This window comes from Scomber scombrus, chromosome 7, assembly GCF_963691925.1.
Source record: "Scomber scombrus chromosome 7, fScoSco1.1, whole genome shotgun sequence".
Classification (NCBI taxonomy): Eukaryota; Metazoa; Chordata; class Actinopteri; order Scombriformes; family Scombridae; genus Scomber; species Scomber scombrus.
This window is the reverse complement of record NC_084976.1, coordinates 696,207-709,081: the sequence shown is the minus strand read 5'-3', so window position 1 is coordinate 709,081 and position 12,875 is coordinate 696,207. Positions and strand designations below refer to the sequence as shown.

The following is a 12,875-nucleotide window of genomic DNA, read 5'->3' as shown; positions in this document are numbered from 1 at the left end:
TCCCTACCTACACGTCAGCAACGTAGGACAACGTACGCTACGCTCTGACGTAACCAAAACTTTTTCACTGTTTGTTGTTTGTTGTGGTTTGTGGTGTTTTTGTATTATCATTACCTTCATCATTATCATTATCTATATGATTATCCAATATGATTATTAAAGTATTGTGCCGTGGGAAGATTTGGCAAAATGGTGTGTAGTGGAATATTAGCGATAATAATGAATAACATAGATACAAAAACACTGCTTATTCCTGACACATATCTGACAGATCAACACAAGAACCCTTAAGTGGTGGCTGATCTGAAACCATTTGAATCTTATGTAGTGAAACCTGAACTTGACAGCTGTGGTGACACAATGCTATAAAACACTTACATTATAATCATGTTTCTATGTTTAACCTGTTTGACACCAGTTATTTCCAATAACACCACACTGCCAGTAGGCCTGTATTGATTGTTCCACTGAAACCCAGCTCTGAACCATTCAATCAATGCACAGACAGTTGGCCATCAACCAGAAACATTTTATCAGCATAATCTACCAGCTGTTAGTGTCCCAAACTGACTATCAAGGTCACAGTGCAAAAACACAGAAGCATCCACTCGCCTAATTATGTGCATGTGGCTTAAGAGACTAGACCATGTGATAGGAACATGTTGTCTGGGGAATCATGTTGAATTAACCTTTGTCTCAGACATGCTGTAGTCCACAGAGAATTGCCAGGCTTGTGGATGGATCATCAGTAATTAATTTAACTCTTTTTTTTCCCAAACTATGTTACTGTGGGATATGGATAACCACAGAGAACAGCCATCACCATAATTATTAAACTGCATGCTTTGTGTAACAGGCTTGTGTTTTAGGAGAAAATAGTAGCTGATAGAATATAATCAAAACAGGAAATGAATCAGATCATGAATGAAATCTATATGAGCATTATAAGATGTCCAAAAACAGCTTATATTGTTGTACTGCCAAAAAGATACATAAGCATTCCTTCTTCCCTACATCATGGTGTCCAGAGTGACAACAACAACTGAGGAAATATCTTCTGGGAGATGCTGGTCCAGCACTTGCCCTGACTATGTCGGTGCCCTAGGCAAGATTTTAGACTGAGACGCTTTGAGAATCAGTCTGCACAGGCACAAAGACACACAGTGCACATTCACACATACTAAATGTGCTGCCAAATATATTAAATAATGCTATGGTAAAATTAGCAACTGGTTACGCACAGGAGATAAAAGCTGAAACTGTAATTTCTCCTGCCTGGCTGAGTACAGAGTAAGGAACACAGAGGGGTATTCCAGTCCACCAGCGTTTTGCTCCAACCAGTCTGTTCCCATTGGTTACCCATGCAAGACACTGCTAAAAGTCTCTATATGAATGTGTTAAACCTGTAGGAGATCTGTGGCTCAGGAGGTGGAGCAGTCTAGAGGTTGGTGGTTTGATCCCTGGCTCCTCCTGTCCACATGTTTAAGTTTCCCTGAACTTCTCCCAGCACACACACACATACACACACACACACACACACACACACACACACATACACACACGCTGGGACTAAACAAAATATATAAGGCACTACTGTTGCATTCTAACATTTATAAATCTCTATATTTATTTATCTATCTATCTTTATTTATTTTATAAACATATATATGTTTATTTTCATGTATGCTGCTGGGATGGGAATGCTAAACAGAGTTTGGTTGTATCTTATGTTCAATGACAATGAAGGATCTATCTATTTATCTTTCTATCTAAGTCACCGATGATGACCAAATAACTCCTGATTGTTAGACCACAGCCGTTCACACTAGCTCTGTTGCCACTGGTGTGTGAGTGTATGTGAGTGAGAGGCAAAGTGTACATTTTTTTATTTTTTTATTAAAGTAGAAAATAAGTGCTGTCCATTTCTGGATAATCAATGTTAAAAGGATCTAGCTTATTTATAAAGATGGTTGTGTGTTTAGAGAATGTGAATGGGTTGTTCAGTTTTAGACATTCCTGTAGGTGAGCTCACTTTTCCTGGGACACCTGTTGAAACCATAAACCAGCAGACATGTGTACATACAATAGTATTGCATTTTCCTCCCAAAACAACTTCCATCAAAGACTCCTTGAGCCAAGTAGCCTCTACTGAACATCAGTGAGGAAGAGTGTCAGGAAATGAAGGGGAAAAAACTTTGGTTGTAACTGATGGTAACTGATGGTGTTGCTGAAATCAACAACAAACAAACAAAATTAAGCTAAGTGAACTTTACCTGAGGGCTGTTGCACAAAACCTAGATAGCAGATTAAGCCAGGATTTTCCGGTTATCCTGGCTGTATTTAGCCGGAACTCGGTTGCATGAAAGCATAGAAGCATGAGTTACCATGGAGATTTATTCTGTGCAGCCAGGTTTAGTTAATTTCCATCGAAAATAAATGTGTTTTAAAGTTAATGCATGGTCTTCTGTATGTATCCTGCCTCAATCAAGGGACATGCCATGACTAACAGAAACAGTGCATGGGTTGTGGTCGTTATATAGACTGGACCATAATCAATTAAAAGAAAAAGGAAAACGCCTAGACATGCATCCACTAAACACGTCTTAGTTTACTTTTTAGACATTATTTTAAATGTACTAATCAATAACCAATACCTTTAAAACAGCGCTTCCTACCAGGAAAACAGCAGTTAAAGACATATGGATTTAAATATTACATCTCTTATTTTTGCATACATACACACGTTAAGTTGACTATGTACTCGACTATATATATGTATAAATGTATATATATATATGAGTATTAAGTCGACTACATATATGTATAAGTATGTGTATGTGCATATATACATATATATCTCTTTTATGTTGAGTGTATATATCTATATATATATATATAGATAGATAGATAGATAGATAGATACAGTAGATAGATAGATAGATAGATAGATAGATAGATAGATAGATAGATAGATAGATAGATAGATAGATAGATAGATAGATAGATAAATAGATAGATAGATAGATAGATAGATAGATAGATACAGTAGATAGATAGATAGATAGATAGATAGATAGATAGATAGATAGATAGATAGATAGATAGATAGATAGATAGATAGATAGATAGATAGATAGATAGATAGATAGATAGATAGATAGATAGATAGATAGATAGATAGATAGATAGATAGACAGATAGATGATTATTATTAAGTCGACTTCATGTGAACTGATTTTCTTTTTAAATGATGATGATTAATGAGGCCATGTAATATATTAAATCATCTCTTTTTTTTCAGGCTAAGCAGCAACTCAGGCTAAGCCTGACAGTTAGCCTGGGCAAGACCAGGTTAGTTTGCAGCGTAAGTTGCCATGGTAACTGAGCTTGAACTATGCTGAGCTTGCTTTATGGAACCGAATCTGCTGGAAAATGAGCCAGACTAACGAAATTAACCTGGTTTATTTGGAACAGTGCCCTGGTTAAATAAAGGTTGTTTATTTTTGTTAATGAAGCTTAATTGTAATTTCAGTCCAAGGCTGTCATCATTTATTCACACCTGGACCGATATAGTCATACAAGTGTGTTACGAATGATGAGACTCTGTAAGCCGTTCTTACAGCATACTTGTTGTGATCCTCAGCACTAGGAGGATGGATGGAGGGAAGGAGGTGGTGATGGTTTAGGGGGCGGGGACACTGGAGGAGAAATGTGGGGATGGAGATGTGGCCTCGTCAAAATAGACAGAAAACGTTGGAACAAATGCGGAAGCTCTATGAGCTGTTCCTAAAAATTAAAAGCATGATAGTTAGTGCACTTGCAGACACTGAAAAGAATTCAAGACTGTATTAAAGTGATTTATATATGCTCAGATGTGGAAAGAAATCTTAACTCAAGGTCCGCTTAATAGCTTTTTCCTGTAGTTTTCCAACATCTTCATTATAGACAGTGTGATAATAATATTAATGATAATGATAATGATAATGATAATGATAATTAATAATAATAATAATAATAATTATTATTATTATTATTAATGATGATCATAATTATCATTATGATCATCATTGTTATTGTTATTATTATTATTAATAATAACTTCATTTATAGCACCTTTCATACAATAAATGCAGCTCAAAGTGTTTTCCAACATAAGTAAATGATGAAATATACATCAAGTGCTTGACATAAAAGGAACATAAAAGGAGCATAAAACCAAGTCCATCCATTCTGCAAACACTCATTTACATTTACTGAGTTACTTTTGAATATATTTGGATTAATCGTCATATGTGTTCAAAACAGTTTGAAAACCTGATTTGTAAACAAAGGTTTTATTTTGAAAGGTACCGGAAGTTACATATGTAATGCTTGTAACTTGACAGTGAATCTGTTCCGTGTCTTCTGCGGAAAACACCCAAGACCAAAAAAGCTGGAAGCAGGGGTTTGTACAGCCGTCGAGGCGAGTTTCTCTGCTCCATTTTTCCTTTCCAGCAGACTGAGGTAGAACATACACATCATATACATGCTGCAGATGTTTCAGCCTCATCACACCCACATCTGGCAAATGGGGAAAACGTTAGCACCCAAAGGAGACGAAATCCGGCTTTTCACGGTAAGCGGACGCATCAGTATAGATTATGTACATGATTTTAACAGGAAACAAATATCATCTTCCAGCACAGCAGGTGAATGAAAACTAAACAGCAGACATTGTAACTGTGGAGAGAAAAGCGCCAACGTGAGAATCTTATTCAGATATGATGTGTCAGATATAACGTTACAGAGTTAGAGATGAAGGGATGCTATAGCAGCCATTTAAACAGGTTTGTCCAGCCTCACATTGATCCTCTGTGTCAGCTGGGAACCTTCTGACAATGAACAGCTTTGACACTGTGATTATTGTGAATGTTTCAACAACAGGAGCCTGTTGTTTCAATCTGTTTTCACCACCTGTGTGTTTGGCAGAGCGCAACATGTAAGTGGACAGGCCTACAAAAAACCTGACGCCCAAATCTGCCAGTTTAACGTTGTCTTCTCTGTCGGTAAAAGTACAAACCGCGAAAAATATCATCATGCATTTTAAAAAAAAAGCTTGGCAGTTATTTTTCAGTGCAGCATACATGTAACATAGCAGCCTAAAATTTTGAGCTTTAATATATAGTACATTTTCCCCTCATTGTACAGGCATTTTGAATAAATAGCTTATTGTGAAAGGAATGCTGAAGAAACCTGTTAAAATGTCATTGAACAAACATCAGTGGATTAGTGCATTGGATGTATGTTGAGGTGAAGTGTGACTTTTATAATATGTGAAAAAAATAATAAGTTGTGTTCTTCCAGGAACAGACACTGTTTAGGCTAATAAACAGCTAGATTTTTAAATGGATGTCGGCATGATGTTGTCCCCACAGAGCAGAGAGTGACCAAAAGCAACCAGGTGCAGGAATCAGGGAGTGTGCTGTACCTCCCAGATCATCGGGTTTTGTTGAATGCATCTGTGTTTGAGGCATTAAGCCACAGTGAATTTCCTGCTCATGTGTCCCTCTTTATTCAGGCCATGTGAGGTGTGATAATGGAAGGACAAAATGCAAAAATCTCTCCAACCCAGAGGAATGATGGAGGCAGAGGAGGACTTTCAAACATCAACCTAGCTGATGTAAAGTTAAGGAATTTAACCACTCTGACATGGTGCCTAACTGTGGAGTACAAACACGAGCTAGTGAACCAGTCCCATTTGTAATGCTGGATGAGGAAACAAGACGTGCGCATTCTCTGGATCACGTTGCTGAAGAGGAGTAGGCGTGTGCATATGACACAGGACTAACTGAGTCAAATGACAGCACTGGATGGAGTGACCACAGGCGCAGCTATGTAAGAAGACATCTCTCTGGTGGACAGGTCCTGGCAATCAGCATATAGCTGTGATTCATGCCACATATGTGGCTTCTCAGGGGACAAAGGTGGTTACTCAGCAGAGCAGAAACAAGCAGATGATGTATGTCTGAGAATCACAGCAGTGTTTGGTCTAATCCTGCAGGACGACAAACGGGTTTGAAGTTTTTTTATTGAAAGGAAAGCAGAAAGCTGCTCTGAATGTTCACCATGCCGCGGAACAGAGCCTTCTCAGAACCGGAGTACTCTGCAGAGTATTCGGCGGACTGCTCGGTGACGCTGCCCTCTGACCCCGGGCAGGCGGTAGGGCGAACACATGAGGTCACAGTTCGGAGCTCAGGATGCTGCCTCTGTCTCCCTCGGTTCATGCGCCTCACCTTTGCACCCGAGTCTTTGGAGAACCTTTACCAGACCTACTTCAGACGGCAGAGACATGAAACCCTGCTGGTGCTGGTTGTGTTTGCCGCCCTCTTTGATAGCTACATCATTGTCATGTGCGCGGTGGTCTACACCTCTGACAAGCTGGCCTCTGTTTTAGTGGCATCAGTGGGACTGGCAGCAGATATCATCCTCTACCTGCTGTGCCGCTTCGGGCTACTGCCAGATCGCATTTCTCGACGGGTCGTGCCCTACGCCCTGTGGGTGCTCATAGCAGCTCAAATATTCTGCTACCTGGGTCTGAACTATGCTCGCTTCCACCAGGCCAGCGACACAGTGGGCTGGCAGGCTTTCTTCAGCTTCTCCTTTTTCCTGACTCTGCCTTTGAGGTTGACACCCATCGTGCTCATCACTACTGTATCCTGCGGGGTCCACACCCTGGTTCTGGGGGTCACCATCGCCCAGCAGCAGCAGGAGGACATCAAGGGGGCAGCACTTGGCAGACAGGTAAGAGTTGAAGAGGAGGAAGAGAGGTGAGGTAAATGGTCAGGTCCTTTGTCCTGAAATGCTTTTTTACTTGTCTGTGAGTCATTTCGTGTAGCCAGATCTCCAACTCATCAAGTTTACAAATGTTTAGGAGTTTAAACATAAAAATCTGGTTTGTTATCTTTTCATTTATTTGATATTTTCACAGTAGAAATGAGAAAAGTCTGCACACTGCAGCTCTCAATGCAGGTATTTATTAGGATATCACCAGCGTCTTCTGGATGTGTGCATCAACCACAAACTTTTCTGATATTTTCACAGTAGAGAAAAACAGAGCAGTTGGTGAACAAACAAGGAGAATGATATGCTGGTAGCGTTCCCAGCTGGAAGTGAACTGTGTGCATTGTATTTATATGGAATGTGCTTTAGACAACATGGCCAGCAGCATCCTTTTTTTTTCTCCAGACCAACTTCAGCTGGAGACACACACATACACCATGTGTGCATAAGTAAATTCAAACCAGTCTGATGCGTGGACTGAACATGCAAATATTGATACACAATTCATACTGCTGTATTGTACCTTCAGAGGACAGTGTGAAAAAAAGTTTGGGCTCAAATTAGGAAATGCTTCATGTATCAAGTTAATCGGTCAGTTAGTCAAGTTACTCATTGCTGTACTCAAGTGGTCATTATCAAACATCAGTCATTTCACATCTCACCAGAAGGCTCATTAGGTTCTATCATTATCAAATGCTGCTGTCAACAGTAGCTAACTTATCAAAATAGAGGCTGCAATAGTCATTTCATCAATGATTGTACACAGTATAAGAAATAACTTATATATATATTCATATATATAACAATAAGAAAAAAATGACTCAAAAGTCAGTATTTGAAAAGATAAAAAGGAAAACTGCTTTTAAAAAGGTTCATTTGATGATTAAATACTAGAACAATGCGCTGCAGCATGTTTACTGTCCAAAAGACACACACTCATAGATTAAAGCAATGAGAAGAATGTATTTATATATGAAGGTCACAGTAAGTATGTGTCCCAAACACACTTGTGCCCTTGTGCCCTGGCCTTACCTCAGCAAAATGTAATATTTGATGGAAGTATTGTCTGAAAAAATATATTTTCCCTTGTTTTAACCGGTGTTACGCCAAAATCTGTGACCGTCAGAAATGGTGACCTGTGTTGCTGGCTCTCTGCTGAAGAAGTTGTTCATAAACCCAAACTTCCCCTTAACATCAGTGGAGACCTCACGTCCCTCCCTAATCTAATACAGTTGAAAAGGAAATGTGTTGATTGTGGATATATATATACTTTATAGATATAGTGAGAGTTTACTTTGCAGCTTGGTTGTTTAGTGGTAACCAACATGAATACAGCCTCTAGTAAAAAATGAAGATCAACAATAATTGTACTTCCAGCATTGGTGTAAAACAGGCAACTGCGGGTAAGACGCTACTACCGCCAGAAGTGCGAGTGTGTGTGTGTGTGAGTGTCTGCAGCATGTTTATTTGTGCTAACAATATAATCCCAGCCCCTCATTCATAAACTAAAGATTTTGTTAGGCGAGTTATTATTTAATTGTGGAACAAAAAGGATCTTAACCCTGAGACAAAGAGGAACATAATACGTATAATTACATGGTTGGAAGGCTGTATGGGTGAATAGCCAACAAACTGTAGCATTAGCATTAGCATTAGCTACTGTGTGGATTGTGGTTTCTTACCTGACTGGAGTTTCGCCACTTTGCGTTAATGTCATGTTGTGTTTGGCGGCATCGCAAGTATTTTCCAACAGTGATTTGCTTTTGTCAGGCGTGTTGAAAGTGTTCGTGAATGTGGATAAATGTCCGTGATCATCACAAAATGTCGCCTCTCGTTGTCGTCTTTTCCTCCCGTCGTTCACACCCCTAGTTAGCTCTGTGTGTATTGTGAGGACAGAGCATGTGACTGAGTGTTTTTCTCTCTATATGTTACCACAGCAGTTACTGAGGGTCATTTTGGCTCTTTGGGGACTCATGAGAGACAGATTGAAAGAATAAAAGGGTCAGAAGCAGCAGAGGCTGAGATAATGAGACTTTTAGTCTAGTTGAAAAACACTGGATCCTACACTCCCCATGATGCAACACAATAGAGACCCAAAGTCTCTCTGTTCCACTAGTTTCTGCAACCTCTCATTCAGGATTTATTCTCCTCCTGCTGTTTACTTTTTATATTCTTGAATAAATGGATCCTGTCATTTGATTTTCACTTGTCATAGCAGGAAAATCATAAAACATTGATAGTGACTAGGATGAAAGTGAAGCAGCTAAATGCAATCCAGCAATCATTCATTTGATTATTTACACCCAGGGCACATAATTAACATTATTATCAATGCAAGTGGCTTCACTCAGCAGCCAAAAAACAATAGTAATCTATAGAGTGGCTGGTCAAATGAACATTCACTTGACTGGTGGACAAAAAAAAAATGGGTTTAGTTTCCACCTGTGCTGTTTCCACTGAGACTAAATGTCTTATATAAAAAAGGCCTGTTAGCATCAACTGCAGCATGGGCTCTTGCAAGTTTAATCCACATGAATTTAATAATGTTAAACAACAATTCATTTTTTTTATCAGGCACAATATACATGTGTTTTCTCCAAGACTACGCCAAGATAACTGTGATGATGTCACTGTGACATCATGAGGATTGTTTACTTTGCTGGGAGCCCTCTTCAGAAGTGAGATGTGAGCATCATGTAATAACTAGTGAAGCATCCAGTGTGTTCAGTCCTCACAGACTCCAGCCATGTAAACAGTGGCTGGCTGCTGAAGTTACATTTCACTACTGCGATAATTAAATAACAAAGAGGATAATGTAATGTCAGATAAGTACAAACAACACAAGTGTATCTGTTCCGTGGGTGCAGTGAGTGACAGACATAAAAAATGCTTCAAAAGACATTAAGGCAGCTTTCCACAGAAGCCTTCGCCTTCATGTTTAGCTTTATGTTTAGACAGTGACAGGCATACTGTCCCTCTACATGCAGTCACATGACACAGACCTGCATCTGTGTGGGTTAACATGGAGGACAGTCCTGAAGGTGTTGTTAACATGAAGAAAATGATGGCTGGAATGTCAAATGTAGAATCACAGTTTCACTCATTCATTTATTTTCAGTCTTCCTATATTTTAAAGACAGTGTGGCATCCACCAGCAGCATATCCGTACTGTTCCTAACTCTTGAGCTGTAATATCTGCTCTGAACACTGTTCAGTCTGAACTACCTGCAGCTCCTTCACTCACCAATGAGCTGGCCCCTTTGTACTGTGATGTTTAACCTGTGATGGTCCAGGAGTTATGGGAAATGCTCTTTATTGAAGACCATGAAAAAATTGAAATATTGATGAAAAATGTGTTTTAACCGTCCATATCTAAACATGGAGAAAACAGCACAAGGCACATTTGAGTAAGGTTATGTACCAAGGCTGGTTTTTACTTATTTGTGTTATTACAAATGTTAATGGGATGTTGAATGAAGTTTCTCTACTTCTGGAACACAACCCACAAGTTCTAGGTGTCTTTTGCTATCTATTGAGAGATGGACTTTTGGAATTTGTTGACAGTTCTAAAAATGTTAAAATGCCTCTAATCATGATCCATAAACTGTATGAACTATGAACAGATGTCAGTGAGTGTATTAAGGAATGAATCAGAATGTTGAGCACTGAGCAGAAAGGAAACATTTAGATAGTCAGAGAACCCTGAGTCCTCACAGGCCATTATACAACATGTGTGCAGTGTCCACTGTGTTGAAGGCCATGTACTCTGTGGAAATTGACATTTCAGGATTGTTTACAGCTCCCTCACTCACAGTGTTTGGTTGTCAATAAAATTCAGCCTGCCTCATCACTGGGCAACTTTTATCCCCGAGCTCTTCAACAAAACGTCACACACCTCATTAAACTTTCTACAGTCAGACGATCAACATGACCAATCATCACAATGTTTACATGCACACAAGAAACCAGTACACACTATTACAAATCAAAATAAATAATCCAAAACAATAGAAGTAATGGTTGTAATGCTGGGCTGTGGATGAATAGTTTCAATGACACAGTGCCAGATGTTTGCTGTTCCCAGCTTCTCACTTGTGAAAACTTGCTGCTTTTCTTTGTCTATTGTGATAACTGACCATCTTTTGGTTTTGGACTGACAGACAAACCAAGCAGTGTGATGATGATGTTTTTCCCTATTGATTGATTGGTGGATTTATTTACATTTAATGGACCAAACAATTAATCAAGAAAATAATATGGAGATTAATCAACCTTGAAAAGAATCATTAGTTGCAGCCCTGGTCTATATTATATAATAAGGTACAGTATAATAATCAGGTTTTTCCGTCAGAAACCAGATTACTGTTGAATGGGGAGAATAATCAGATTGCTGGTTGGGATAGATGTGGGGACTGCTTGGTTTATGGGTTACAGACTTAAAGGATTGAAATGGACTAATCATGTACTTTTCTTTTTCTAAAGCACGGTCAGTTTAAAATAAAATAAAATTAGTTGATTGCATTTTTTAAGAGATAAACATACAGAAACACTTACAGAACAAATAGTTTGAGCAGGATATCAAACAATCAAGCAAAGCCAGTCATTATCCTACAATCAGTCTTGATGAGATGACATACAGTAGCCACTGCAGGGACTGAACAGTAGAGATAACATGTCACTTCTGAAGGCTACAATGTAATACTCCTAAATTCATACTGTGATTTTTCTATTGGCTACACACACAGTACTTACACACATGAGGAAACACTCAGTAGGAAGTATTCATGCTAAACAACAATAGGAGATACAGCACAGTACATAACATTTCTGGATATACTGATCACTTTTTGTACATAAATTGTATCATAATAATCTGATATAGCTGAATATTTTGTATCATGACCTCACAAGCCTAATTTATATCCTACAGCATAATGGCAAAGCAGGGTGTAACTAAACCATCTTCCTGCTTATTCTGGGCCAGTACAAAAACCATATAAGCCCCTGAGCTTTGACATCAGTCGAGTGACAGTACTTTAGGGTTTTGGGGGTTTGATGAGACAGTGATGGTTTCTGGTGGGGAGTGGTATTATTTGTTTGACACTGATAACACACAGATCAGTGTTTCCCCTGTCATTCAATGTGAGTGTCACTGATAGAATCTCACACAATCATTAATATCTATGGACTACTAATGATTTTCACTGGCACTGTGCAAGCACAATAACACTGTAAGTTATCATTGAATTGTTTTGAGTCATCAACTAGTGCATCATATCCCAGAATCCTCCTCTCCTCATTCTTCAAAAGACATCTAGGCGGTGAATGTGAGCAGAGCAGAGGAGAAGGTTAGCAGGAAGTTGTCAGTCTGTGAATAAATATACAGTACAGGCTACTGGCTACTGCTGCTCTCCTCTGTTGTTTCCCAATTGCTAAAGAAGTGAAGGGGGGGTTAGCCCAGAAATTGGTAACAATGGCTTATTCTTACATGACCAGGCTCACTGACCTGTTCTCATTTTAGTGTGAATCTCAGTCGCTCATAAACAGAGAACAGAGAAATGCCTAGCTGCTGAGTTTTGCTAAAAGGTTAGAATTCATCACTCCTATTTTATCTTCTCTTCACTGGCTCCCTGTAAAACTAAAATACCTGTTGTTTTTAAATCTATGAATGACTCAGCTGCACCCTACATTGATGACATGCTAGCTGAGTACACACCAGTCAGATCCCTCAGATCATCAAGCAAAAGTCTCCTCACTATACCCAGAATAAACTCTAAATCAGCTTATGCTGCCTTCACTCATTATGCTCCTACTCTCTGGAATTCTCTACCACGTGAGCTCAGCTCTGCTACAACACTATCTTCTTTTAATCCTTACATACTGTTCATAATGACTCATAATTAGTTTCTACACCAATTCACATTCATAAATTCCCCATCAGTCATTAATAAATGTTTGATTAATCTCATGGAAAAAAGACATTCACAGTCACTATTGTATGGTCCAGGTGAACAATACATGTATGAATGATCTTTTTTTTTTTTGTATTTTTTTAA

At 38.9% G+C, this 12,875-nt stretch overlaps 1 protein-coding gene across 1 annotated transcript in view; it reads left to right on the top strand.

Moving 5' to 3' along the window:
- The first annotated feature begins 6,105 nt into the window (after positions 1–6,105).
- adcy3a (adenylate cyclase 3a) overlaps positions 6,106–12,875 on the top strand; it is a 33,047-nt gene continuing 26,277 nt past the window's right edge. The window contains exon 1 of the mRNA XM_062422337.1: positions 6,106–6,780. Within this exon, the coding sequence (XP_062278321.1) occupies positions 6,106–6,780 (675 nt within the window). The remainder of the gene's footprint in view (positions 6,781–12,875) is intronic.